The sequence below is a fragment of the Eulemur rufifrons genome, chromosome 23 (genome assembly GCF_041146395.1).
Source record: "Eulemur rufifrons isolate Redbay chromosome 23, OSU_ERuf_1, whole genome shotgun sequence".
In the NCBI taxonomy this organism is placed as follows: Eukaryota; Metazoa; Chordata; class Mammalia; order Primates; family Lemuridae; genus Eulemur; species Eulemur rufifrons.
In genome coordinates this window covers 697,404-724,548 of record NC_091005.1, presented here as the reverse complement: position 1 = coordinate 724,548, position 27,145 = coordinate 697,404, and the positions used below count along the sequence as shown (strand labels likewise).

Below are 27,145 nucleotides of genomic sequence, written 5' to 3'. Positions count from 1 at the left end.
CCGCGCGCCCTTCCCCGATGGGCAGCCTCACTGCTGGCGCGTGTCATTCCCAACCACCCTGTGTGTGTTCCCGCGTGGGCGTGTGACTGCACATGTGTGCCATGTTTAGGAAACAGAGTTGGGATCACATCACACATGCTGCTCTGCAACTTCCCAGTTATTCCTCTCTGCCGCTATCGCGTTCTGGAGATCTTTCCGTTTGGCCGGTGCTCGTGCATATTGATGCCGGCGGTGCTGGGACGCAGATGGTGACTCCGCCCTGCCCTGCCGTGGAGCACCCGGGTCGTTGCTTTGGTTGGCGGGCTCTGTCCTCTCGTGTGCCCTGAAAGAGGCCTCTCTCCGCAGACCTGGTGGGGCCGCAAGTGGTGTAGTTTCGGTGAGAGACTATTGAACGTCAGTCTCGTTCCAGCTGTTTTATAACATCATATCGAGACTGGACTATCCCCAGGACTTCTGAGAAATGGCAAATTTAATTTGCCAAAATAGCAACCGCACACATCGCCCTGTTCCAGTTTTCCTGGGCTTCTTGCCCTAGTTTTTTCTACTGAAACCTTTACTGTTAGCAGAATTTTAAATGACTCTATCCTGGCAACAGCGTGATTTTTGGGTCAACAACTTGGATAATGTGTGGTGTCCTGCTTTGGAAGAGGTTAGGATTCAGGATTTCGTGGTGAGTTTAGAGTATTTTCTCAAGCCACTGTCAGAGCTTTTAGAAACCAGGACAAAGCTTGAATTGAGCATTTAACAGTTTCCATCAGCCCCTTCTGAGGCAGGCATTTGACCTGGAACCTGTGGACGCAGGGCCTGTCCTTAGGTTCAGTCTGGCTGCGTGTGAAGGACTCCAAAATATGTCGTTTTTAAACCAGGTGGCTGGTTATTTTCCTTTCTTACGAGAAGGTCGGAGGCGGCCTGGGCGGTGAGGCAGCCCCTGGGCCGGGGGCCGGGGTCCTTCCTGCAGGGCCGAGCTGCACACCCCGCTCCTTGGGCCACTGCCCGCCCAGGCCTGGGTCCCGCTAGAGGGCGTGCGGAAGGGATCCGGCCACGGCCACTCCTCTCCCAGGAGGTTTCCCGGGAGCTGCCCGCACACCGTGTGCGTCCCCGGCCTGCTGCGGGAGGGGCTCGCAGGGAGGGCAGACGTGGGGCAGGCGGCCCGTGGTCTCTGGTGTTAGCGAAGCCTTCGGAACTGTCTGTGCTTTTTCCTGGACCAGGGTCTATAGTGTTTTTTGTTTTGTTTTGTTTTTTTAAGGTTCTGAAAGCAGTCCGTGACCCTAAAGTGTTTTAAATCCACGAAGGCAGAGGTCGGGCGGGCGGCATTGTCTCACTGCGCACTGCTGCTGTCCTTGGGAAGTTTGGCTCATCCTTTGATAATCTGCTTCTGGTTCTTACTCTGGGAAAAAGAAGACTGAGTTTATGGCGTATGTAGCTTTGATCTTCAGACTGACTAGCAGCTAAGCCAGACTGAGAGGGCCTCCTCCGAGGACACGGGTTTAGGGTGAACACACAATCCCGTCACACTGGCTGGGCCTGGCGGGTCCTTCCGTGTCAGGTGACATGAGTGCCGGGCTCCCCGTGGAGCAGCCTGAGGTTGAAGGTTGAGACCTTCCCCACAGTTTATACCTACGTATTTGTCCGATCATTTTATAAACTTGTTGTTTTTTTTTTTTAATTTTTGAAAAGGTGATAAATCAACATGATAAAAATGCAGATAAAGGGTGCAAAGTGAGCAATAATTTCCTTCTCACTCCTGTGCACTGACAGTCTCAACCCAGCAGTATTCTGTGCATATCTTGCATATTTCTTAAAAACAGCGTGTTACACACCCTGCTCTGCCTGTCTGTGCTCTCGGAATCCCGTGTCTCGGGCTCACGTTTCTTTCCTTGAGTGTCTTAAATATGTTGATCCAGTTTTTCTGTTGTAGTTTGATAATCTAATTTTTTTCCAGTGTTGGTCGCCTCGTCTTTTGCCTGGCTGTCTAAAGGAATTTTTTCTTCAAATAATAGTTTTGTTGTAGTGTGTCTTGGTGTTTTGTTACTTGTTCTGTTTTTGTTTTTCCTTTTTCCGCTAGGTTTGTGGTATGCCCTTTTAATAAGTAGCTTCAAGCCTCTCCTCGCCCCCTTTTTGGAGAGTTTTCTTGAATTACTGTTTTTGTGTTTCATCTCATTGCTCCTAGTTTTCTTCTCCTGCGTCTCCTGTGATACCTGTGCAGGGTCTTCTCTGCTGCTTGTTTTGGACTCTTTTCTTCCCTTCATTTTAATCCTTAAAACTTTGCTCATTTTGCTTTTTTCAAGTTGCTAGCAAATATTGTGTTTATTTGCTCTAAGGTTCTCATAGTTTAGCCTGCATTTCTGAAATTATTTTTCTTTTATTACTAGTATTTTCTGAGCTCTGTCATCTCATTTCTGAGTTTTTCTAATGCTGGTTGATGATGAATGATATTTTATATCTTTAGTGTATTTGAACTTGTTTTGAAATGTTAGGCATAGTTTTCATCTTTTGGGGGGGGACTTGTCTGTCCAGCACACTTTCATTGTCTGTAGTGATGTCATCTTGTTACATCTTTGTGTTTTAGAGACGAGATTCTCACACTGTAGTCCGGGCTAGAGAACAGCAGTGGCATCATCACAGCTCACTGCAGCCTCAAACTCCTCGGCAGGCGATCCTCCTGCCTCAGCCTCCCAAGTAGCTGAGACTATAGGCATGCGCCACCATGCCCAGCTAATTTTTTTTTCATTTTTTTAAGAGATGGGGTCTTCACTATGTTGCTAAGGCTGGTCTTGAACTCCTGGGCTTGAGCAATCTTCTGCCTTGACTTCCTGAGTTACTGGGATTATAGGCGTGAGCCACTGTGCCTGGCTTCTTATTCTCTTTTAAAATATATTATCTTTGCATGAGATTTGGCCTCAATATTCTCTATTGCTTATTTTTATGTGAATTCAGAAGAGAGGCTTGATTTAGAATAATTTTTCTAATTTCAGTGTTTTGGGGTTCTATCTTGTGGGTTTTTTTTTTTTTTTAACCAAGTGTTGAAAATGTAGCATCTTCCTTTCCATGCTCTCCTGGCTCTGTTCTCTCCAACCTTTAATTAGCTTTTGTTTTCCTTTCTTTCTAATTTCCACGCCCGGTATGTTTTGTTTTCTATTCCCAGTAATGTTTTTCAGTTATTTGGCCTTGAAGGGAGCTTTGGATGGTTGGCGTTGAGGGTTCTTGGCGTCCAGCGAATCCTAGGCCTTTGGACTCTAGTACAGCTCCCCTTGCGTTTGCCCACGGCCGGCCCCGTGCTGCGCCCCTCCGCTCAGCCGCTGTCCCCTGGGCTCAGGGCTTCCCTCTGCCTCCTCCCTCACACACACTCAGGCCACGATGGCCTCGCAGCTCTCAGTGGTTTGTCCCATTTGCTGGTGTCTGGGGTTAAGAGAGCATCTCGCCACCTAGTTCTGTTGTGGATGTCGACCTGGCTTTAATTTTGCAATCCTAGCAGCTCTGTGTGTTTTCTTGGAAGGATTTGGGGAGATTAAAAATCTGTCACTGCCGTCTTTCCAGAGTTGGGCTTCTAGAAGCTTCAGTCTTTGTACTTCTGAGGGCTTTTGTTTCCTCTGCCAGGTCCTTGTCACCAGCTTGCTTCTTTGTTAAGAGCAATTGACGGTTTTTTCCTCAATCTAATAATCTTGTGTAAAGTTAGAAAGTGGGAGTTAAGCCATCTTTGCTATTTTATTGATCATGTATTTGATCATATGTTTCTGTAAAAATATTGTCTTTATAAAGGAAGATTTAAGACAGTGCTTGGCTCCCTCCTCCCCAAATTATTGTCCCCAAGAAATTCGGGAGCTGCCACCATGTAAGCTGTAGAATTTGAATATAGACAAAGGAGAGGAGGAACCACATTATTTATAGGGTTTAAGAACATGTGTGAAGCCTGCTAATTTAATTTTATGCTTGTTGGAACTTATCCATTAACAGGAGTTGTCAGTAGACTCATAGCTGAAACCATATGACCTGAAAAATCACACTTCCCCTGCCGTGGAGCTGGGTTTAAGGACAAGGACAGGCCAGGCGCGGTGGCTCACGCCTGTAATCCTAGCACTCTGGGAGGCTGAGGCGGGCGGATCGGTTGAGCTCAGGAGTTCGAGACCAGCCTGAGCAAGAGCGAGACCCCATCTCTACTAAAAAAAAGTAGAAATTAGATGGATAACTAAAACTGTATAGAAAAAAAAAATTAGCTGGGCATGGTGGTGCATGCCTGTAGTCCCAGCTACTTGGGAGGCTGAGGCAGGAGGATCGCTTGAGCCCAGGAATGTGAGGTTGCTGTGAGCTAGGCTGATCCCATGGCACTCTAGCCCGGGCAACAGAGCGAGACTCTGTCTCAAAAAAAAAAAAAAAAAAAAGACAAGGACTGCGGGGAGGTGCTTATCCACGAGAGGAACTTGCTGTGTGGAGCTGGGCGCGTGGTCTCCACCCTCTAGCAGTGCGTTGTGGGAAAGACAAATAAATAATTTATTTTATAAACTTTATTTATAAATAGTTAAAATATAAAGTATCATATGATAAAAATATTATGGTGATGTCGATTCCTGAGGTTTCCAAGACATCCTGTTTCTAAGTACCCCGTTTAGAGCTGTGCGTGGACAGACCGCAGTTTGCGCGATGCAGCCGTATTTTTATTTTGGGAAATAAGGTTTCTTGATGCCTAATCCAAGTGTCACAGGAGCTGGAAGAAAGTCACTGACTGTGTTCTAGACACTGCGCTAGGCTCGGGGATAGCCCTGCCGTGGCCTTGGAGCTGGGGTGGCGCTGGGTTCAGGGCTGACCCTGAGAGTGGACAGGAAGCAAAGCAGGGACGCCTCCAGGCCACCAGGGCTGCGGCACAGCAGAAAGGGAGTATGAGGCGTGGCCCCGGTGGCGGGTCCGCTTGGGAGAAATTTGGACGGGCTGGTGAGTCGCTGCGGGGGCAGCGGTGTGACTCGTCCGGGGTGCTGGCTTTCCAGGCTTTGGGGAGCGTAGCGGGGAACTAAGACCCCCGCGGGGAGCAGGAAACCACAGGACTTTGCTGCGGGGGGTCAGGGCCCCCCCGGGGACTTTTGGTTTGGGGATGACGTTTCCACGCCCATTTTTAGAGGGAAACGGTGAAGGTGGACCGGAAGTGAGAGACTGCCAGGTAGGGGCTCGTTCGGTGGTCGAGGAGGGAAGTAGCGAGTCATGCTCGTGACCTGTTCCTTTGTCCTCAAAGCACACTCCCCTGTCGGTGGTTTGGGACAAGAGGACCCCCATATTAACAAATGCACAGACATTTATGTCATCCTGCATGCACGTGCGTGGTTAGCAGTTTACGTCATTTCATGTGTCACGGTGGTTAATTTTCCTTTCCTTTTCCTGGGCTTCCGTGTGGCAGGTGACGGGAGCCCAGCCCCGCTGTGACGCGGACGCGTGCGCGTGCACCGCCGCTCGCCTCCCGCTCTGGATGATGTCGGAGCACGACCTGGCGGATGTGGTCCAGATCGCGGTGGAGGACCTGAGCCCCGACCACCCAGGTACAGAGCTGCGGGACCGCGGGTGGAACCACCTTCTCTCCATTCTCCAGAACCCAAAAGCCGCCCCAGTAGTTTTCTTTCCGTTACATTACGCGGAAGAAAAGGTGATGCGTGCTCTGCGTGAAAAACCCAAATCCGGGCGATGTGAAGCCGTCAGGCCCTCCCTGTCCCCCGGGAGTCCCAGGCGTGGAGCCTCCAGCACTGTCTGTCCTGAGCGCTGCTGCTCTGGCGCCCTGACGCGCGCACGCACGCACACACGTGCTCGCACACACATGCGCACGCATGCACGCGTACATCCGCCGTGGGATCCCGCGCTCCTGATGGCCTCTGGCTTTGTTCCCGGCCGTGTCCCCCGTGTAACCTAACATTGTAATGTGTCACGGAAATCTCACAGTACCAGTGTGTGTAAATCTACTTTTATTTTTTCAGCGGTTGCCCGGTATCCCCGACTTGTTGAAGTCTTCCCTTTCTAGACGGCCCTTTGCACAATCCGTGTAGCTTTTCTTGTATACACAACCCTGTAGGAAGTGTCCTTGCACACGTATCTTGACAAGTGTTTTTGTAGGGTAAGTTCCCAGAAATAGAATTGCTGTGTGTGCTTAAAATTTTGATAAGACACTGTCATTTCCCAGAAATGTTTTATTAATTTATTCTTCCACCAACAGTAGTTGAGAACAAGTTTTTTTCCTCCACTTTTACTAAGGCTGGTCATTTTCTTTAGGGATGTTAAAGGCACAAATCTACTTTGAAGCCTTAACTAAGTATTTGTTTTAAGGACACCCATTAGAAATGAAAACCTAAATTTCATGAATGTTGTCTATGAAAACACCTGGTTAATAGTCACACTTATTATTTTTAAAAAGATTTCCCTTTTTTGGCTTTAAAGTTGTACGTGTTTTGTGGTTCTGTTAAGTTTGAAGTGACAGGTGCACAGAGTGAAGTCACTGAGCGCTTTGGTGGCCTGGTTGTTCCTTGAGGAAGGTTAGAATTGAAATGCTGACATTTTTCCCTTCAGAAAAGAGAATTTTCAGAAATCCCCTAAGATAGTGTGATGTCTCACTTGCATGATGTATTTGGTATGTTAATTGAGAAAACTGCATTTGGAGATTAGTTATGGTGCGGAAGGGGAGAGTAATGTAAATCATTTCGGAATTAAATGAACAATCACAAAGAAATATGCAGCCAGTGTTTCAGGAATGCTATCTTTAGTCAGTTTTCCACCTTATTTTGCTCCTGATTTGTCTATAAGGGTCACTATCACTGCGTATAACAATTTCAAAAATATCTGTTTGTGTTTTAGAAGGTGAGTGACAGTTTCTTTAGAAAACACACACACTGCATTGATAAAAGAAAAATGTTCCAAGCAGTTCTAAGCATTTTAGAACTGTTAAAATTCTAACAGCCTATCCCAAATACATTCTCTGTATGTAGACTATAGTCCAAAAAAGGAATCATTTCTAATCTTTATTTCGTTCCATCTCTGTTTCTTTAAACGCCTGGGAATTACAATTTCTTGGCTGTTTATGAAAAACCTGCTGTGGGCAGAGCTCTGAGCCCTGCCCAGACGCACCGCTCGCAGCCTCTGACCCGAAGGCCACCAACACCTGGCGAATACCAGGGGGTATGACACACATTTGCGTTCATAATTGGTTTAGGAATTTTATAAAATTTAACAGTACAGTCAAGAAAGTAGAAGAAATAAAAGTTCCCTGTAGTCCTAGTGGTGTAGCTGCTTTTAAATTGTTGGCACGTATGTCTTTCCAGATTTTTTTTTTTTTTTTTTTTTTTTTTTTTTGAGACAGAGTCTCTCTCTGTTGCCCAGGCTAGAGTGAGTGCCGTGGCGTCAGCCTAGCTCACAGCAACCTCAAACTCCTGAGCTCAAGGGATCCTCCTGTCTCAGCCTCCCGAGTAGCTGGGACTACAGGCATGCACCACCATGCCCGGCTAATTTTTTCTATATATATATTTTTTTAGCTGTCCATATAATTTCTTTCTATTTTTTTTAGTAGAGATGGGGTCTCGCTCTTGCTCAGGCTGGTCTCGAACTCCTGAGCTCAAATGATCCGCCCACCTCGGCCTCCCAGAGTGCTAGGATTACAGGCATGAGCCACCGCGCCCGGCCTCAGATTTTTCTTATTAATATTTCCATGTGGTTGTGCTCACTCTGCTCATTTGAACGCACATAGGTTGTGACTGTGACCTGGCCTGGCCTTCCAGGTGACTGCCAGGGGCATTCTTTTATCTAACTCTCTAAGTAGTGCATGCAAAATTAGAAAAAGCAACGTGTACAAAACGTAGCAAAGTACAAAGAAGAAAATAAGTGTCACTTGCCGTCCCACTGCCTATAGCAAGGCGGATGTCGTCTGGCCACAGGGAGTTCATCCCGAGGGGCTGTAGTGTGGGGCGCGCTTGCGAGTGCAGTGATGGTTTGCCAGGGTGTGTGAATATTCAGATTTCTGATTGTTTTCTACCAGAAGTGCTGTAGTAAACATGCTCGTGTATATGTATGTTATATATGTACACATTTCTGGTTTTTTTTTTTTTTTTTTTTTGAGACAGAATGTCACTCTCTTGCCTGTGCTAGAGTGCCGTGGCGTCAGCCTAGCTCACAGCAACCTCGAACTCCAGGGCTCAAGCGATCCTCCTGCCTCAGCCTCCCGGGTAGCTGGGACTACAGGCATGCGCCCCCATGCCCGGCTAATTTTTTTCTATTTTTATTTGTCCAGCTCATTTTTTTCTATTTTTAGTAGAGACAGGGTCTCGCCCTTGGTCAGGCTGGTCTCGAACTCCTGAGCTAAAGCAATCCTCCCGCCTCAGCCTCCCAGAGTGCTAGGATTATAGGAGTGAGCCGCCGCACCCAGCTATAATATGTATTCTTATACACTGCACTCATTTCTGTAGAATAGATTCACAAACTGGTATTACTGTTAAAAAGTGAGCTAAAGCTATTGGCCCAGAGAGTCCCAGCTACTTGGGAAGCCAAGGGGGGAGGATCCCCTGAGTCCAGGAGTTCTAGTCCAGCCTGGGCAACATAGGGAGACCCCATCTCTAGAAAACATGACAACAGCAACAAAGCTATTGTTAGTAACTTGGAGGGCCGTACACACTCACCGCTAAGAGGAGGAAGGGTGTAGACAGAGCTGTTGGTGATGCTCCTGCCCTTCCCACACAGACGTCCTGTGCTCACGCGTGAGCCCATGGAAGGAGGTAGGAGACACACCATACAGTTCACACTGGTTATTTCAGGCCAAGACATGAGAAGAAAAAAATACTGTAGCGAAAGGAGAGAAAATACTCATGACATAATGTTCAGCAAAAATCGTCAACTATAAAATTCTGTCTACAATTGCAAAGATGTAAATTTTTATAGATGAGCTAGGCCTGGGGAAGAGGACTGGAAGCCTCACAGGCAAATAGAAATGGGGTTTGCTGGGATGAGGTGATTGCGGACAGTTTTGTCTGTGATTTGTGATTACCTTTAATACCATTTTTGTAGTCAATTTTAGACAAAAGAGAGGAGGTTGGGGCCATATTGTGGCAGGGCTTGGATCTGGGCTGAGGAGCTTGTCCTCGGGGAAGCCCTGGGGACCCCTGAAGTTGCTGCGGGGGAGGGGAGAGGCCTCTGTGCAGCTGAGTGTGTGGGGCTGAGACCATCGGGATTGTCAGCACCTATGACAATGGGATGTTCGGAAGGTAGTTTCGATTTTGAAATGAGGCAGCCAACAGACAAGACTTTATTTTGAAGTTGGGAAGAAATCATCATTATTGGTTGGGTTTATCGCACTAAAACCAACAGGGCGGCCTCGCAGAGCAGTGAGAGAGACGGCCGCGATTTCATGTTCGGACGAACAGCGGCAGGTCAGGGAAGTGATTTATCTGGTATCTCGGGTTTTCCTGGGATTAAGGAGACATCATCCTATTTTCTGCCTGACTGAGAATTTTAAGTTTAAACTGTAAAAAGGCAAAATGTGGAACAGTTTGTGCCATTTCTCCTTTCACCTTAAGGTGTCAGTGCCGTGTACCGCCTTAATGTTAAAAGACTTCTACAAAGCTTTTCACGTGAAAGTTCAGGTTTTTGTGTCTCACTGATTTCAGTTGTTCTGGAGAATCACGTGGTGACAGATGAGGACGAGCCGTCTCTGAAACGCCAGCGGCTGGAGATCAACTGCCAGGACCCGTCCATAAAGGTAGGGCGGCCGCGGGGCTCGCGGAGCGGAGGCGTCTTCCGTTCCAGGCTGCCGTGAGCGGTCACTGTGAACCGGTGGCTGGAGACAGACGTTTGCCCGCTCACGACTGTGGAGGCCAGAAGTCTGAAATCAAGATGGCGGCAGGGCGGCGCTCCCTGCAGAGGTTCTGGGGGAGGATCCTTCTGCCCTTTCCAGCTCTAGTGGCACCAGGTGCTCCCGTCTCTGTCTCGCCTCATGTGGCCTCCCCTCCTCCAGTCTGTGTCTTTCTTTCCCCTTCTCTCTCTCTCTCTCTCTTTCTTTTTTTTTCTCCTGAGACACGATCTTGCTCTGTCGCCCAGGCCGGAGTGCAGCGGCCTCATCATAGCTCACAGCAGCCTCAAACTGCTGGGCTCAAGCGATCCTCCTGCCTCAGCCTCCCGAGTAGCTGGGACCACAGGCGTGTGCCACCATGCCCGGCTAATTTTTTTTTCTATTTTTTGTAGAGAGGGGTCTTGCTCTTACTCTGGTGGGTCTTGAACTTGCCTCCAGTGATCTTCCCGCCTCAGCCTCCCAGAGCGCTGAGATTACGGGCATGAGCCATGCGCCCAGGCCCCCTTCTCTTAAAAGGACCTGCCATTGGATTTAGGGCCCACCCTAATCTGGGACCATCTCACCGACTTATTGACATCTGCGAAGACCCTTTTTCCAAATAAGGCCATATTTATATTTATAAGTTCCAGGGGTTAGGATGTGGTTATATAATATCATTTTTATGAATGTCAACTCACTATAGAAGAGCATAAGCCATTGTTTCTCCTTGAAATGATGAAGAATAAACATGGTTTAGATGGAGTTTGCTGCCAAATGTGAGGCATCTTCCTATAGACCTAGAGGCCCATTTTGGACGGCAGGAAAGGGAACAATTACTGTGGCTGTATTTTCCACTAGTGATGAATTACTTCTGTGCCTGTCATTTAAGTCACCTGAGTTCTAAAGTTGACTAGACGGGCTTGGAAATACTCAAGTCAGTCAGTTGTTTTTGGGTCTTTGAATTTGCTTGTTTGGTTCCAGTGTTCTCAGAGTCATGGAGGCAGATCAGCACATGTGGAAAGTTGATGAGAGCCATACAGATGGAAGGCAAAGTCACTTTTCTTATAGTTCCTCTGTTTACATAGGCTGTCTGTTCAGAAATATTCAATTCAGTTTGTTAACAACGAGAAGCCGTGTAAACATGTCCAGGTGATTTAAAACTGTATTCTCCCTGAAATTTCTGTTTCAGACCAGAGGACAGATAGAAGGCGGTTGCATCGGTAGCAGCGTATTATCATATCTTAAAATAAAACGCAATTACAATTTTATCACAAAAGATACATTCCTTATAAACAACACAGAAACATAGAAGGTAAAAATGATGTGGCCCTGCCCTGGTCCCCGCTCCACTGTTGGTAGAGGTTGGGCTGCGGTCTGAGCCCTGCCGCACACGTGTGGTCATGTGCACGGTTTAATAACGTTTGCTTACCAAATGGCCAGGACCTCCTTAACAAGGAGATGTGAGTGGTTTTATGGTTAATATCGCTTGTATGTAAAAGACATATAAAAATACTAGGCGAGGTGGCTCATGCCTGTAGCCGCAGGACTTTGGGAGGCCGAGGTGGGAGGATTGCTTGAGGCCAGGAGTTTGAGACCAGACTGAGCAACATAGTGAGACCCAGTTTCTACCCCCCCCCAAAAAAAGAAAAAGCCATTGTGGTAGCACAGGCCTGTAGTTCCAGCTACTCAGGAGGCTGAGCTCAGGAATTCAAGGTCACAGTGAGCTGTAATGATGCCACTGCACTGGGCAACAGAGCAAGACCCTGTCTCAAAAAAAAAAAAAAAAAAAAAATCAAATTGAATTTTAAGGGGCCAATAAAACAATAAAAATACTATTTCCCACTCTTTCTTCTTCATCATTAATTTCTTTGGTAAGTTGTTTTATTAGTATGTAATAGTGACTTTCAGCCAAACCCCAGGCAGAATCATTTCTAATTCGGAATTAAAATATTGTTTTTACTGTGTTTAAAGAATTCAAGAGCCAAATGTTTGACATTTTCAAGTTATAAAATAATGCAGGCTTCCCCAAGTGCGTGCATTCAGCCGCACTGTGGACTCGGCATCTCAGGTGACCGAGCGCCAGCGTGTGGCTCTGGGTCACCTGAAACGTGTCTCGTGTTTTCCTCTCTCGCTGCTTCAAGGTTGCGGGTAGTTAGCAGAGGAGGGTGGATTTCAGTTAGTGTCCTCGGCCGTCTCCTCTCCGTATCAGCACTGTGGGGAAGAGCCTTGTCGGGAGAAGGGGTTGCCTGGGGAGAGTGACTGTTCCGGTGGGTGTGGTATTTCCTTACCCCCCGCCTGGCCCTGCTGCCTGGACACCGCGAAGGCTCACAGGTGCATGTAGGTGCTTCATGAGATGGGCTCAGCCTGCTGAAATGCACACAGAAGGGCACTCATTTTCTTTTTCATCCACATTTTGATGCCAGCGACGAGATAGGATGCCAGGTATCGCTGGGGTCTCGTGTCCTGCAGATTCGCTCAGGTCGGGGAGAGGGACACAAGCAGCGTGTGGGTCACCTGCGGTTGGAGGGGTCCCTCCAGCGCAGAGGTGGGCGGCACACTCCCGCCTGTGCCCTGCGCGGCACGGCCAGCTCTGGGTAGCTCCCGGGCGCCACCCTGCCTTCCTGGGCCTGTCTCCTGCCTTCCGGTGTGTCCATCCTGGGCGCTGTACTCTTAAGTCAAGGGCAGGAAAGGAGAAGGAAAAGACGGCACACGTTACGTTCTTCATTGATTTCCGATGTGGCCTCTCCCGTCAGGTGCCGGGCTCTCGAACTGCCCGGCAGGGCCGGTGGTGCTGTCCCGACCTGCCGCTCGGCAGCACCGAGACCGTCACTCAGCTGGGGGGAGCCGGGGAGGGTATCTCTGCTGCGCAGTGGGATTCCCACGTGACTGATCCGTTTCCACGTGTGCTCCTGGCCGGGTCAGCAGCTGGGGAAGGGGAGCACTTGCCTGTGTGGTTTGCGTGTTTGGTGTGTTGCTCGTGTTAGGAGCCCTGTGTACCTCTCACTGCTCGCTGCTGTGACTGCTGGGGGTTAGGGACCGGGACTAGACGCAGCCGGTCATCAGCCGTGCGGCTGCTCGCCGCTAGGTGGCAGGCTTGCTGTTCAGGAGCTGGTGGCACCAGGTGTCAGCATCAGGGCACCTGGACCCAGACGTGATCTGGTCATCTCTGCAGAGCGGTTGGGTATGACACGAATGTGCGTGGCCAGTGCGGGTTTTCGGCTGTTTTGATGTTAGGTGTAGTCTATTCTCATCATTAGAAAGATTTGACTAGTTTTATGTAAATTTACTGGTTAATAACATATTAAAGATGACGTAAGTTTTTTTATTACATGGGCTCAACTAAAAATCACAACTGCGCATACAAGTAAAACCTTGGTTAAGTGGTCACATTGTACATACAAAATGTGACTTGTATTTAAAATGTGAGCTTGTTTACTCAAATGTTTCTGGCTTGCACCTAAAGAGCTAGTTACAGTGCAGGGATTGTTTTGTTGGAACAGATCCAATTAAAATTAAGAAATAGCTATCCCAGGTTTCTTGGAATTATCTCCTTCAAGTTCGAGATGCCCTTTCTAAAGCGTTCCTTCCTCTCCCTTCCAGTCATTCCTGTACTCCATTAACCAGACCATCTGCTTGCGGTTGGACAGCATCGAAGCCAAGCTGCAGGCCCTGGAGGCGACTTGCAAGTCGCTGGAGGAGAAGCTGGACCTGGTCACCAACAAGCAGCACAGCCCCATCCAGGTCCCCATGGTGGCCGGCTCCCCCCTCGGCGCGACCCAGACGTGCAACAAAGTGCGATGGTAAGAACAGGCCAGGGCAGGGTGCCCTGCGAAGTCCCGTGGCGCCCCGGCTGGCCGGCGCGGTCCCGCCGCTTGCTCTGGCCGCGAGGGCTCTGCCGCAGCAGTTCCGTGGCGCTGGTTTCACTTAGACCGAAGCTAAACACATGACATCCTGCTGGCGTGACTTGAAGTCATTCTCACATTCTCTTTCTGACGTGAGCCAGGCTGAAGCAGCTTTTCTTTGGAACTAACCCACCCAGTCTTTGAAGATGTGCTTTTGCTTCTTTTCTTTCTCCTGCTCTGTCTGGCTAGTCTTTAGATACAGTCTCTTCATGTGCGGTGTGTATGAATTTCACCTGAGTATATCAAACTTTCCATTCAAGTCTGCAGTTTTTATTGTGATTATTTTTTTTAAAAAAAATTAGAGCTGTGGTCCCCAACCCTCAGGCCGAGGACTGGTACCGGTTTGTGGAAAAATTGTCTTCCGTGAAACTTAGGAACGGGATGAGGGGGGCACAGCAGGTGAGCGGTGGGCAGCGAGTGAGGCTTCCTCTGCGTTTACAGCCGCTCCCTGTCACGCACGTCACCGCCTGAGCTCCCCACCCCCGTCCTCGCAAAAACTGTCTTCCGTGAAACCGGTCCCTGGTGCCAGAGAGGTTGGGGACCGCTGGTTTGGAGTCCAACCTAGAGAGGTGCTCAGTGGCATACGTACTGTCTGAACAGAAACCTGACGAATAGCTGGTCGATTGGAACTTGGACCTGCTCATGTGTCTCTCGTCCGAGTCACCGCGTCAGCGCCTCTAGCTCAGGGTCAGCCGAGGCCCAGGCTCTGGGGACAGCTACTATCAGTCCTGTTGGCCTTTTTGCCGTTCCCACAACTGGCCCAGCAGAAGTCCCACTCGTGCCAGTAGACAAATGTGTCTTTGTGCTTGCTGAGGGCCTGACTCGATTTTACTGAGGGCTGTTCCCTTGGGTTCCCTGGCCCGACCGCAGCCCCCGCCCCGTGTGCCTGTGGGGAGTGAGGATGCTGGGCAGCGGGAGGCCGGGGGTGCAGAGCAGTGGGAGCCCCAGGCAGCCTCGGAGGGCGCCGTGGCGTGGCCACCACCATCTGAGGAGGCTGCTGGTGCCACCTGCCTGTCTGTGCTGGTGGCTGGAGCAGCGTTAGGTGCTTCATGGACTTTGCCTGGGAGTGTGGGAAGTGGGGGGGGGGGTTCCTTCGCTGGTTAGTTTCGGGGTGCTCACGAACATGCCCCAGCATCACTGTGACCACCTGCCCTGGTCAGTCTGGGACAGCTCCAGGGGCTGCCAGCTGCGCCGGTGTGATCACGCGCGCCTCTTGCCCTGGTGTGTCTGATCACCCCCGGCCCCTCCCTGACCTCTCGCTGGTGGTGCTGGGACCCGGACTCGCAGTCCCCAGCCGGGAGGTGGGTTGCTCGTGGCGGCCTCTGGGACGGGCCTTTGCGCTGGGTTCATACGGTCACCAGCACGCTTCTCCCGCACGCGTGTGTGGGTGTTTCTCCGTGCAGGTGCCCGCCGGGCCCAGGCAGTGGCGTGCGAACCTGTCAGACCCAGTGCCTTTTCTTTAGGGACTTTTTTTATAATGCCCCTTCATCCTAAAATGCAATGTTTAGAAAGTATAATTTAAAATTTAAAATTAATAGACTGCCCCAAGTGTGCTGTAGTAGAGAAATGTGACAGTGGTGTGTAATGAGCCGCTCATTCCCGGTGACAGGCCAGGTCCCCCCGCCGCCCCCCCGCCCCCCAGGCCTGGCAGGACGGTCCCTGCAGACCGACCTGGGCATCACGCTGGGGCTCAGACGCCCGTTGTCACAGACTGTTACAAAAGGATGAGCAGTCCCTAAGGAAGTTGCAAATAAAGTATAATTTTTCTGGACTTACATAATAGTTGAATTCCTGGAAAATTCAAGTCATATCAGAAGTATGCGAAGCTGTTTAGTGTGTGCATGTTGCATGGGTAGGAGTCTGGGTTCGGCGTGTTGGAGGCGTGTTTTCTGCTCAGGATGGGTGGACCTGGGAAGCTCGTGCGGGAGGATCTGTGTGGGGCGAGGCCGAGTCTGTGAGGAAGGTGTCAGCCCCCGCCGCCTGCACCCGCCAGAGCCCACCCGCGGGTGTCTGTCAGCCACGACAGCCACCCATGTCCCACGGGGGCTCACGGCACCCCGGGCGCCTCCGCTGAGAACCCTGCTCTCAGGGGTACAATGAAAGGAGGAATGACACTTCCTGCCCACGGAGCCCTGCGTTCCTGAGGATGGCCACCTGTCATTTGTCCCTTCCGTGCTTGTGCTGGACAGGCCGTCTCTGTGAGTTAGGGAAAACGTTGTTGCAATCTCTCCGTTTAGATTCCACCACAGGTAGTTTGTGACAGTTTCGTGGCCAGGAGAGAGGACTCGCTGTGGGTGAGGGGGCTCCGGAACCTGGAGAGCAGGCGTCGGTGTGGCTTGGACCTGGAGAAGGCCCCGCTTGGAATTCCGTCTGACGAGAGGCACCCGGGCCTCGGGGTGTCACAGCTCCCCGACTGGTACTGTGGGGTGACCTCGGCGGGTCATAGGGTCGTTTCAGTCCGAGATTCCAGCCTCCTCGTCTTTAAAGAGGGGATGAGCAGAAGAGGACGGGGGTCTGCGCTGGGGCTGCCTTGGTGCCGGGAAGCAGGCAGGCTGGGGACAGTGCGGCAGCGGGAAGCGGGCGGGCTGGGGACAGTGCGGCAGCGGGAAGCGGGCGGGCTGGGGACAGTGCGGCAGCGGGAAGCGGGCGGGCTGGGGACAGTGCGGCAGCGGGAAGCGGGCGGGCTGGGGACAGTGCGGCAGCGGGAAGCGGGCGGGCTGGGGACAGTGCGGCAGCGGGAAGCGGGCGGGCTGGGGACAGTGCGGCAGCGGGAAGCAGGTGGGCTGGGGACAGTGGCACCACTGAGGCCACCCAGAGACCAGCCATGGTTTTCTCTGTGTTCACAAGTGGTAAAATAAAAGGAAAGTTTTCTATTACTGACCCAGATGTGTAATCTTGTTACACCAAATTAATTTTTCTGGTTTTAAAGAATCATATTGGCAAGGTAAAAAGCTATTACAGAATACGTTTATTGTATAGCAGCATGGAGTTTATTAATATCGCTAATGAAACCATTACTTATAAAAATTAAATGTAAGATTACTGGAAGAACCATTTTCCATTTTCTCATAGTTTTAAATATTAATATATATTTTTTCATAGCAAAGTTTTAAATATATTTGAATAACTTAAAGAAGGTACTAAATCTGGCATTTCTTTCCATATAAGTTCTGAAAATGAGAAAAATTGCCCACAGTTGAAGCGGTTACAGGAAATTGCAGGGGGAGAGATAGCACATAGGAACTTAATCCCAGTATGTCAAGGAGAAATATGGTATTTAACTTAGAAACTTACTGATTTGTAAACTCCTATGCATGACTAAGTGTCTAAAACGTGAGCAGTGGAACATAGAAAAGTCTCCCCAAAAAGTTAAAAACAGGTTAGCATTCTGAGTAGTAAGTTAGTACTTCTCCGGATTATTTATTCTGGGCCTCAGATGCTTAAAATGAGGTTTAGAAGTATGTAAGTTACAGATAGTCTTGTGTCCAAATCACATACTCTTAGAACAACTAACGATCCCCCAGGTCCACCCTTCGCTGGGTGCGAATGGCTCCTTGGAGTCTGTGTGTGATCCCGCTGGATCGTGTGTGTAATCCTCAGGAACCTACGTGTAATCCTCAGGAACCTACGTGTAATCCTGTGGGAGTCTGCGTGTGATCCCTCAGGAGTCTGCCTGTGATCCCGCAAGAGCCTGTGTGTGATCCCTCAGGACAAACGCAGGCCTCTGGAGCCGGGGGAGAAGCGTCCCCTGACGTGCCTCTCACCCTTCTGTGGGGGGCTGCACCTGCTCAGAGCCAGCCCGGCCCCCACAGACACAGCTACGGCCTCTCTCCTGGTCGAAATCTACCCACCTGTCGGCTGTTCCTAATTAAAGCGGCCGCCGAGTGCGTGCTATCAGTGCTGAGGCTGTTGGTTTGTTCTCCTTGCTCCCTGGAACACGGCACGCAGTGGAGGACTGCCAACCTCCCTTGGTATTTTGGATCTAGATTTCCAGATTCTACACCTGAATGAGATTCTTTAAATAAATTCAAGAAAAAAGAAATCCTTTCTTCTTTGAAGCCGAAGTTAAATCATCGTGATTAAAATATTTGTGCGATGACTTGGCTGGGATTCCTCCACAGCAGCCGTCCGCTTGGGCACAAGAAAAGTGGGCTCTCAGTTCCCGTAGGTGGGTGCTGTGTTCCTCCCTGCAGGTGTGCCCTGCCTCTGGATGCTGCGCGATTGTAATTCTAGCTGCAGTGACAGGAGGCTTTGACTTTGAAGATGCTCGGCAGCTGCCGAAGCGCCCGTGTCGCGTTGTGGAGCCTTTGTTGAGTGGGCCGTCCTTTGAGTGCCGGGCTGCGAACCTTTCAGTAAGGGCAGGTGTTCTACTGCGTGGCCCGAGGGGTCAGGGCATGTGTAGGTGCGTTTATGCAGGTAAAGTGAAAATCCTTTCATTACGCTGCTTCTTCGAAGCTAGACCCAGGACAGCAGCGCGAGTCGGACGTGGCCGAGGTGGGTGCAGGCCAGGGTGGCCGTGGCACGAGTGCTGGGACCTGGCAGGGGCGTGTGCGTGGCTGGCAGGGTGCTGTGGAGCCAGACTGCCCGCGAGCGCAGAGGGCAACTCAGAACACGGGTGTTTCTGCCGTGTTTTCATTAACTGAACATACTAACAGGAAACAGGCTGGTGTTTCTTATTTTTAAAAGCTTTAGCATGTTTCTACAATTTTATAACAATCGTAGTAAGTCAGAGGCTTCTTTATAATACTGGTTCTCAAAATTAAAAATATAAGTGGTTTCTTGTGAAGTTCCTCTTTCAGAAAGATGTGTCAAGTGCCGCTCCTGAGGGTGACTGTCCTCTTAGCGTCTCCAGTGAGCCTGGAGGTTTGGGCAGAGGACAGGGTTGTGCACGCCCTTCTCTGCCCTGCCATGGTTTGTCCCCGGGCAGAGGTGGGTCTAGCGAGCAGATCACAGACACCCTCCCCGTGTTTCCATGGCAGACACAGGTCCTCGATGGCGACCCCCGCTCCCCCCCGAGCCCAGCAACAGCTTCAGACTCAAACCGACGTGGCGTTTCTGGCTGCCCCTGCCAGTCGGTTGGAGATGGCTGCAGATGTTCAACCCTCCGCTGTCCTGGTTCTCGGGGGTTCTCGTGTCAGGCCCTAGGAGGAGGGGCAGGGTACGTGTTCACGCACTCACGGGAGGCCGTGTGTTCAGGGGTTCTCATGTTAGGCCCTAGGAGGAGGGGCAGGGTACGTGTTCACGCACTCACGGGAGAACGTGTGTTCAGGGGTTCTCGTGTTAGGCCCTAGGAGGAGGAGCAGGGTACGTGTTCACGCACTCACGGGAGAACGTGTGTTCAGGGGTTCTCGTGTCAGGCCCTAGGAGGAGGAGCAGGGTACGTGTTCACGCACTCACGGGAGGACGTGTGTTCAGGGGTTCTCATGTTAGGCCCTAGGGGGAGGAGCAGGGTACATGTTCACGCACTCACGGGAGGCCGTGTGTTCAGGGGTTCTCATGTTAGGCCCTAGGAGGAGGGGCAGGGTACATGTTCACGCACTCGCAGGAGGCCGTATGTTCAGCGTCCAGTCAAGAGCCTCCGAGCTTTGTAGGCTTTTACGAAGCAAGTTCTGAGCTGGTGCCTGTGGGTCTGTGCGGCCCTAACTCGCTGCCGTCCTTCCGCACAGCCAGGGCCGCGACCTCTGGATCCACTGGAGCTGACAGCGCTGGGCTCTTTCCTCTCTCGCTCCGGGGCCTGCGTGTACTTGTTGCTGGCTCCGCTCAGATGTCCGGCCCCTGGGTGTGGCTGGACCTTGTCCCCGTGTTGCCGCCCTTCCCTGCCCCCGCCCTGCGCACTCGTCTGCACTTGGCCCTTGCGTGGTTTTCCAGGTTCTAAGCAACTTAGTTTTCCTTTTGTAGTAAAACATGGCAAACAAAACTTGCGAAAATAGTTTAAATCTGCCTTTTTCAAGGAGCTGCTTTTATGTCTTATTTTGCACGTGCTTGAGCAGAGCCCCCTGTGTGGACCACCAGCGGAGGGCGGAGAGCCGGTTCCCAGGTGCGGGACTGTGGCCTCCTGCTGGGACACGTGGGCCAGGACAGCCCTGTTAGCTGAGATGTTTTGTTTTGAATCCGTCAAAGTAAAACAATTGAAACACGCAAACTGCCATGGGGGCAGGCCGGGCGAAGGGCTCCCAGGACTTTACTGTTTTTATAACTTCCTGTGAATCCATCATTATGTTAAAACATGGGAATCAGGGTTCATCTAGAGAAGCAGAACCGGCCGGAGGGACGCGTGTGCGTGTGAGAGCTCCCTGTAGGGGTTTATCACGAGGGACTGGTTCACACGGTCGTGGGGCCACTGAGCACGCGTGAAGGGTGCAGGGCAGGCAGTCGGGAGGGAGGTGGCCGCAGGCTGGCCCGGTGGGCGGGAGCCGCGTGGAGGCTCCGAGGCGGGGGAAGCACAGGTCTTCCAAAGGGCTCACCCAGGCACCGGCCTTTTGGTGGACGTGGAGCGGATTAATTGGGATTTTCAGTCTCCCCAGCAGCATCCGCTGAGTGATCCGGGGGTGACGGCTCAGCCCGTCCCACAAAGTAAATGGTGGGGACGAGTGGCCTGGAAGGGCACTCCCGTGACACGGATAGAAAATACCAGCATGTTCAGAAAATTCAAATAACACAAGAAAACGGAAGCTACTTCATAGCTTCCCGTCCAAATTTCTTGAAAATCCTTCCAGACACACCGTCGTGCACATGCACACGCGTGTACACAGGCATCTACCCTCGTCTGTACTTTTTTTTGCCACTTAACATTGCACTGTTTCTACACTGACCCTTAGACAGCTACTTCCGTTCTTAATGTGATAAACATGTTTCAAAATTTTTGAAAAACTCAATACTCTTTTGTACAATTTGAGGTTGAAATAAATTGCGTTAGTTGCAAGGGTGTTATTTCTGGCATATTGTAATGCTGATATTTAAAGACAGCACTGATTTATTCTCTGAAATGTTTCCCTTGTAACGTAAACACCACCGTCCACTTTGAACACCTCACGAGTCAGCTTTTGGCAGTCACGCTGTGCGTTGCTGCTTTGCTTTTCAAACCTTTGTTTCCATTTCATTTCGCTCTCAGAACTTTATCCTGTTAACCGGGCTGTCCTACTCCCTTGCCGCAGAAATAGAGATAAACTGAAGCTGGAAAAATTCATGTCCTGTATCCATAAGGCCTAGGGTTAAAAAAATTAATAGTGCACAGTTGCAGCAAACAACATAAATGTCTTACCCGCTTATAACTATTTTGAGTAATAAAACATGGTGAATATACTTTTCTTTTTGGAGACAGGGTCTCACTCTGTCACCCAGGCTGGCAGGCAGTGGTGTGACCACAGCTCACTGCAGCCTCCAACTCCTGGGCTCAAGCGATCCTCCTGCCTCAGCCTCCCCAGGGCTGGGATGATAAGCATGAGCCACCATCCCTGGCCGTGAATGCGTTTTTGAGGAGATGCGGCTTTTCTCTTACTTAATTCCTGAATCCGTGGATGGTTACGGTTTACTGCATGTGAGGATTCAGCATGGGTTCTGTTTCTGGTTTTGGTTTCGATAGTTCTGAACGTGGAGAAACTCTGTTCAGACCAATAAATCTGTGAGAGAGGAAGGAGCCCTTGGTTTCCTCATGTTATGTGCCAAAAACCTTAGTGGTCTGTCATCAAAAATTATTTCTGATCTGTGAGCTAAGATTTCAACTAGATCCTTCCATGAGTTTTGTTGAAAGCAAAGGACTGTAAACCCGCCAGTTTGCCGAGGGTTCCTTGCCAGTCGGGAGGCTCTGCCGCGCCTGGGCCAGAGATTGGGGACCCTGTCCTGGGTCTCGGGTCTCATCCTGGGTAGACAGGAGCTTCAGGATAGTCGGAGTCAGAGGTAATTTTTTTTCTTTTAAGTGGGAAAAGGGCTCTGTGAAAGGGAGGCCGTGTGTTCAGGGGTTCTCATGTTAGGCCCTAGGAGGAGGGGCAGGGTACGTGTTCACGCACTCACGGGAGAACGTGTGTTCAGGGGTTCTCGTGTCAGGCCCTAGGAGGAGGGGCAGGGTACGTGTTCACGCACTCACGGGAGAACGTGTGTTCAGGGGTTCTCGTGTTAGGCCCTAGGAGGAGGAGCAGGGTACGTGTTCACGCACTCACGGGAGAACGTGTGTTCAGGGGTTCTCGTGTCAGGCCCTAGGAGGAGGAGCAGGGTACGTGTTCACGCACTCACGGGAGAACGTGTGTTCAGGGGTTCTCGTGTCAGGCCCTAGGAGGAGGAGCAGGGTACGTGTTCACGCACTCACGGGAGAACGTGTGTTCAGGGGTTCTCGTGTCAGGCCCTAGGAGGAGGAGCAGGGTACGTGTTCACGCACTCGCAGGAGGCCGTGTGTTCAGGGGTTCTCGTGTTAGGCCCTAGGAGGAGGAGCAGGGTACGTGTTCACGCACTCACGGGAGAACGTGTGTTCAGGGGTTCTCGTGTTAGGCCCTAGGAGGAGGGGCAGGGTACGTGTTCACGCACTCACGGGAGAACGTGTGTTCAGGGGTTCTCGTGTTAGGCCCTAGGAGGAGGAGCAGGGTACGTGTTCACGCACTCACGGGAGAACGTGTGTTCAGGGGTTCTCGTGTTAGGCCCTAGGAGGAGGAGCAGGGTACGTGTTCACGCACTCACGGGAGAACGTGTGTTCAGGGGTTCTCGTGTCAGGCCCTAGGAGGAGGAGCAGGGTACGTGTTCACGCACTCACGGGAGAACGTGTGTTCAGGGGTTCTCGTGTTAGGCCCTAGGAGGAGGGGCAGGGTACGTGTTCACGCACTCACGGGAGAACGTGTGTTCAGGGGTTCTCGTGTCAGGCCCTAGGAGGAGGAGCAGGGTACGTGTTCACGCACTCACGGGAGAACGTGTGTTCAGGGGTTCTCGTGTCAGGCCCTAGGAGGAGGAGCAGGGTACGTGTTCACGCACTCGCAGGAGGCCGTGTGTTCAGGGGTTCTCGTGTCAGGCCCTAGGAGGAGGAGCAGGGTACGTGTTCACGCACTCACGGGAGAACGTGTGTTCAGGGGTTCTCGTGTTAGGCCCTAGGAGGAGGAGCAGGGTACGTGTTCACGCACTCACGGGAGAACGTGTGTTCAGGGGTTCTCGTGTCAGGCCCTAGGAGGAGGAGCAGGGTACGTGTTCACGCACTCGCAGGAGGCCGTGTGTTCAGGGGTTCTCGTGTCAGGCCCTAGGAGGAGGAGCAGGGTACGTGTTCACGCACTCGCAGGAGGCCGTGTGTTCAGGGGTTCTCGTGTCAGGCCCTAGGAGGAGGAGCAGGGTACGTGTTCACGCACTCGCAGGAGGCCGTGTGTTCAGCGTCCAGTCAAGAGCCTCCGAGCTTTGTAGGCTTTTACGAAGCAAGTTCTGAGCTGGCGCTTTTGCGGTGCCTGTGGGTCTGTGCGGCCCTAACGCGCCGCCGCCGTCCTTCCCGCACAGCCAGGGCCGCGACCTCTGGATCCACTGGAGCTGACAGCGCTGGGCTCTTTCCTCTCTCGCTCCGGGGCCTGTGTGTACTTGTTGCTGGCTCCGCTCAGATGTCCGGCCCCTGGGTGTGGCTGGACCTTGTCCCTGTGTTGCCGCCCTTCCCTGCCCCCGCCCTGCGCACTCGTCTGCACTTGGCCCTTGCGTGGTTTTCCAGGTTCTAAGCAACTTAGTTTTAGTTTTCCTTTTGTAGTAAAACATGGCAAACAAAACTTGCGAAAATAGTTTAAATCTGCATTTTTCAAGGAGATGCTTTTATGTCTTATTTTGCACGTGCTTGAGCAGAGCCCCCTGTGTGGACCACGAGCGGAGGGCGGAGAGCCGGTTCCCAGGTGCGGGACTGTGGCCTCCTGCTGGGACACGTGCGCCAGGACAGCCCTGTTAGCTGAGATGTTTTGTTTTGAATCCGTCAAAGTAAAACAATTGAAACACGCAAACTGCCATGGGGGCAGGCAGGGTGAAGGGCTCCCAGGACTTTACTATTTTTATAACTTCCTGTGAATCTATCATTATTTTAAAACATGGGAATCAGGGTTCATCTAGAGAAGCAGAACCGGCCGGAGGGACGCGTGTGCGTGTGAGAGCTCCCTGTAGGGGTTTATCACGAGGGACTGGCTCACACGGTCATGGGGCCACTGAGCACGCGTGAAGGGGCCACTGAGCACGCGTGAAGGGTGCAGGGCAGGTGGTCGGGAGGGAGGTGGCCGCAGGCCGCAGGTGGACGGGAGCCGCGCGGAGGCTCCGAGGCGGGGGAAGCACAGGTCTTCCAAAGGGCTCACCCAGGCACCAGCCTTTTGGTGGACGTGGAGCGGATTAATTGGGATTTTCAGTCTCCCCAGCAGCATCCGCTGAGTGATCCGGGGGTGACGGCTCAGCCCGTCCCACAAAGTAAATGGTGGGGACGAGTGGCCTGGAAGGGCACTCCCGTGACACGGACAGAAAATACCAGCATGTTCAGAAAATTCAAATAACACAAGAAAACGGAAGCTGCTTCATAGCTTCCCGTCCAAATTTCTTGAAAATCCTTCCAGACACACCTTCATGTACGTGCACACGCGTGTACACAGGCATCTACCCTCGTTTGTACTTTTTTTGCCACTTAACATTGCACTGTTTCTACACTGACCCTTAGACAGCTACTTCCGTTCTTAATGTGATAAACATGTTCCGAAATTTTTGAAAAACTAAATATTCTTTTGTACAATTTGAGGTTGAAATAAATTGCGTTAGTTGCAAGGGTGTTATTTCTGGCATATTGTAATGCTGATATTGAAAGACAGCACTGATTTATTCTCTGAAATGTTTCCTTTGTAACGTAAACACCACCGTCCACTTTGAACACCTCACGAGTCAGCTTTTGGCAGTCACGCTGTGCGTTGCTGCTTTGCTTTTCGAACCTTTGTTTCCATTTCATTTCGCTCTCAGAACTTTATGCTGTTAACCGGGCTGTCCTACTCCCTTGCCGCAGAAATAGAGATAAACTGAAGCTGGAAAAATTCATGTCCTGTATCCATAAGGCCCTAGGATTAAAAAAAATTAATAGTGCACAGTTGCAGCAAACAACATAAATGTCTTACCCGCTTATAACTATTTTGAGTAATAAAACATGGTGAATATACTTTTCTTTTTGGAGACAGGGTCTCACTCTGTCACCCAGGCTGGCAGGCAGTGGTGTGACCACAGCTCACTGCAGCCTCCAACTCCTGGGCTCAAGCGATCCTCCTGCCTCAGCCTCCCCAGGGCTGGGATGATAAGCATGAGCCACCATCCCTGGCCGTGAATGCGTTTTTGAGGAGATGGGGCTTTTCTCTTACTTAATTCCTGAATCCGTGGTGGTTACAGTTTACTGCATGTGAGGATTCAGCATGGGTTCTGTTTCTGGTTTTGGTTTCGATAGTTCTGAACGTGGAGAAACTCTGTTCAGACCAATAAATCTGTGAGAGAGGAAGGAGCCCTTGGTTTCCTCACGTTATGTGCCAAAAACCTTAGTGGTCTGTCATCAAAAATTATTTCTGATCTGTGAGCTAAGATTTCAACTAGATCCTTCCATGAGTTTTGTTGAAAGCAAAGGACTGTAAACCCGCCAGTTTGCCGAGGGTTCCTCGCCAGTCGGGAGGCTCTGCCGCCCCTGGGCCAGAGATCGGGGATCCTGTCCTGGGTCTCGGGTCTCGTCCTGGGTAGACAGGAGCTTCAGGATAGTCGGAGTCAGAGGTAATTTTTTTTCTAAGTGGGAAAAGGGCTCTGTGAAAGGGCCCAGACATGTGGAGGTGCTCTCTCGAGGAGGACTGCTTTAGGAAGTGGTGCCTTCCGGAAGTGAGGATCTGGACACTGGCCGAGGGTGACGCACGGCCACAGCCCCCTGCACAGCCTTGGGGACCCCGGGGTCATTATGGCATTATGTCAGCCAGAACCTGGCGCCTCAGAGCATGATTTCCGTCGTCTTAGGAGGACTCTCCAAGGAACAAAGGCATACTCAGTCCCGTGCCCTCGCCAGATGGTGGCATGAGTGAACTTTGCTCTATTAGAATTTCTTCTCCGACCTTTAATTTGCTAATGGCCATTGGGAAGGGACATCAGAGAACCACTGTCCACCCAGCAGCGTGTCCTCATTTAGTTGCTCAGAGGGAGAGAGGGAGTTGGGTGTGTAGGGTCCGGGGACGCCGCCCTCCGTGGAACCCGTGTTGGGCAGAGACCAGCTGCGCATAGACCATCGTCTCCTCTTGTCATGTGTGAGGAGCACGAGATCGTCCCAGCCCGGCAGCCACTGCAGTGACCAGGTCAGGTCACCGGGGTTACCTGTAGGTGATTGGTCCGGGCTCGGTGGGTCACTCTCCGTGTCGCCAGAACAAGTAGAGTCATTGGGAAAACAGCACCCTTGTGTGAGATGCCGCAGCTCAGGCCTTGAGCTCAGAAGCACCTGTCCCCACACTGAGTGTGCAGTTACAGCCAGCGGCCCCGACCCCGGGCCGAATTTCTCCTGTGCACATCCACGGGGTCTACAAAATCCAAGAGGGGTTTTCACTCTCGGGTAACAGCGTTCTGTGTTTCAGGTGCCAGATCCTCCTGCTCCCAGCCTTCCCCAGGAAGGCACAATTTAGAGATTTCTTATGACCACAAAGTGCTACAGGTTAAATTAATGCTTGAAAGATATGAAGAGTCAAAACCTTGAGACTGAGCTATGGTGGCTGCTGCCCGTTGGACACACGAGCGCTTCGTCTAGAACCTGCCGGCTCTCGTGGTTCTGGGTCACGGGCTGTTCTTCTGTAGAATCACTTTTCTTCCGAGCAAAACCCCGAGGCCCGTGGTCGCGGCCGACCCGCTTTCCCGCAGAGCCTGCAGGGAGGCCGGGCTGTGGCCTCTGTTCCCGGTCCAACGTGGTGTCTGCCCCTTTCCTTCCAGAGTGCTGGAATGACACCGGCGCCGCACGGGTCTGGGGGTAGGTCTGTCACGCAGGGGTCAGTAGGGATGGAACGAGCAAAACGTCAAGCTGGTTTCCACGCAGACCTGCTGCCCCAGAGGCCGTAACTGTGCACGGTGACAGCTTGTGATTTTCCCATCGGCTCTGAATCACGTGTTCAGACGCTCTCGGCGCAGCCCTCCCGTATTGTCCGGTTGTGCAGACCGAGACCTCCAGCCGTGAGGAAAGTTAAGCCCCATGGACGAGTCCCGTCTCCAGGTGTGCTCACCCAGCACGAAGTCCGCGGCTTCTGCCCGGGGCCGCTTCCCTCCCTTAGCGCAGGTCGCTGGGACTGACTGTATTGAATGACTCGCATGCACTCAATGACTGTTGTTGTTTTAAGGTCTTCTTTTTCTTTGTGATTCTTTTGTTCCGTAGCGTCGTCCCCCAGACTACAGTAATACTCAACAATGATCGGCAGAACGCCATTGTAGCCAAGATGGACGACCCCTTGAGCAACAGGGCACCGGATTCCCTGGAAAATGTCATTAGCAAGTCAGT

General features: G+C 51.4%; 1 protein-coding gene across 10 annotated transcripts in view; it reads left to right on the top strand.

Moving 5' to 3' along the window:
- Positions 1–27,145, top strand: part of BANP (BTG3 associated nuclear protein) — a 79,573-nt gene that overhangs the window by 17,221 nt on the left and 35,207 nt on the right. For 2 of the 10 annotated variants that reach the window (XM_069497820.1, XM_069497822.1), the window contains exons 2-5: positions 5,384–5,522; positions 9,618–9,709; positions 13,379–13,578; positions 27,023–27,139. In XM_069497820.1, the coding sequence (XP_069353921.1) occupies positions 5,453–5,522; positions 9,618–9,709; positions 13,379–13,578; positions 27,023–27,139 (479 nt within the window). In that variant the 5' untranslated portion in view covers positions 5,384–5,452. Of the gene's footprint in view, positions 1–5,383; positions 5,541–9,617; positions 9,710–13,378; positions 13,579–27,022; positions 27,140–27,145 lie in introns of those variants that run through there. The other 8 variants (XM_069497813.1, XM_069497815.1, XM_069497814.1 and 5 more) reach the window with 4 other exon arrangements.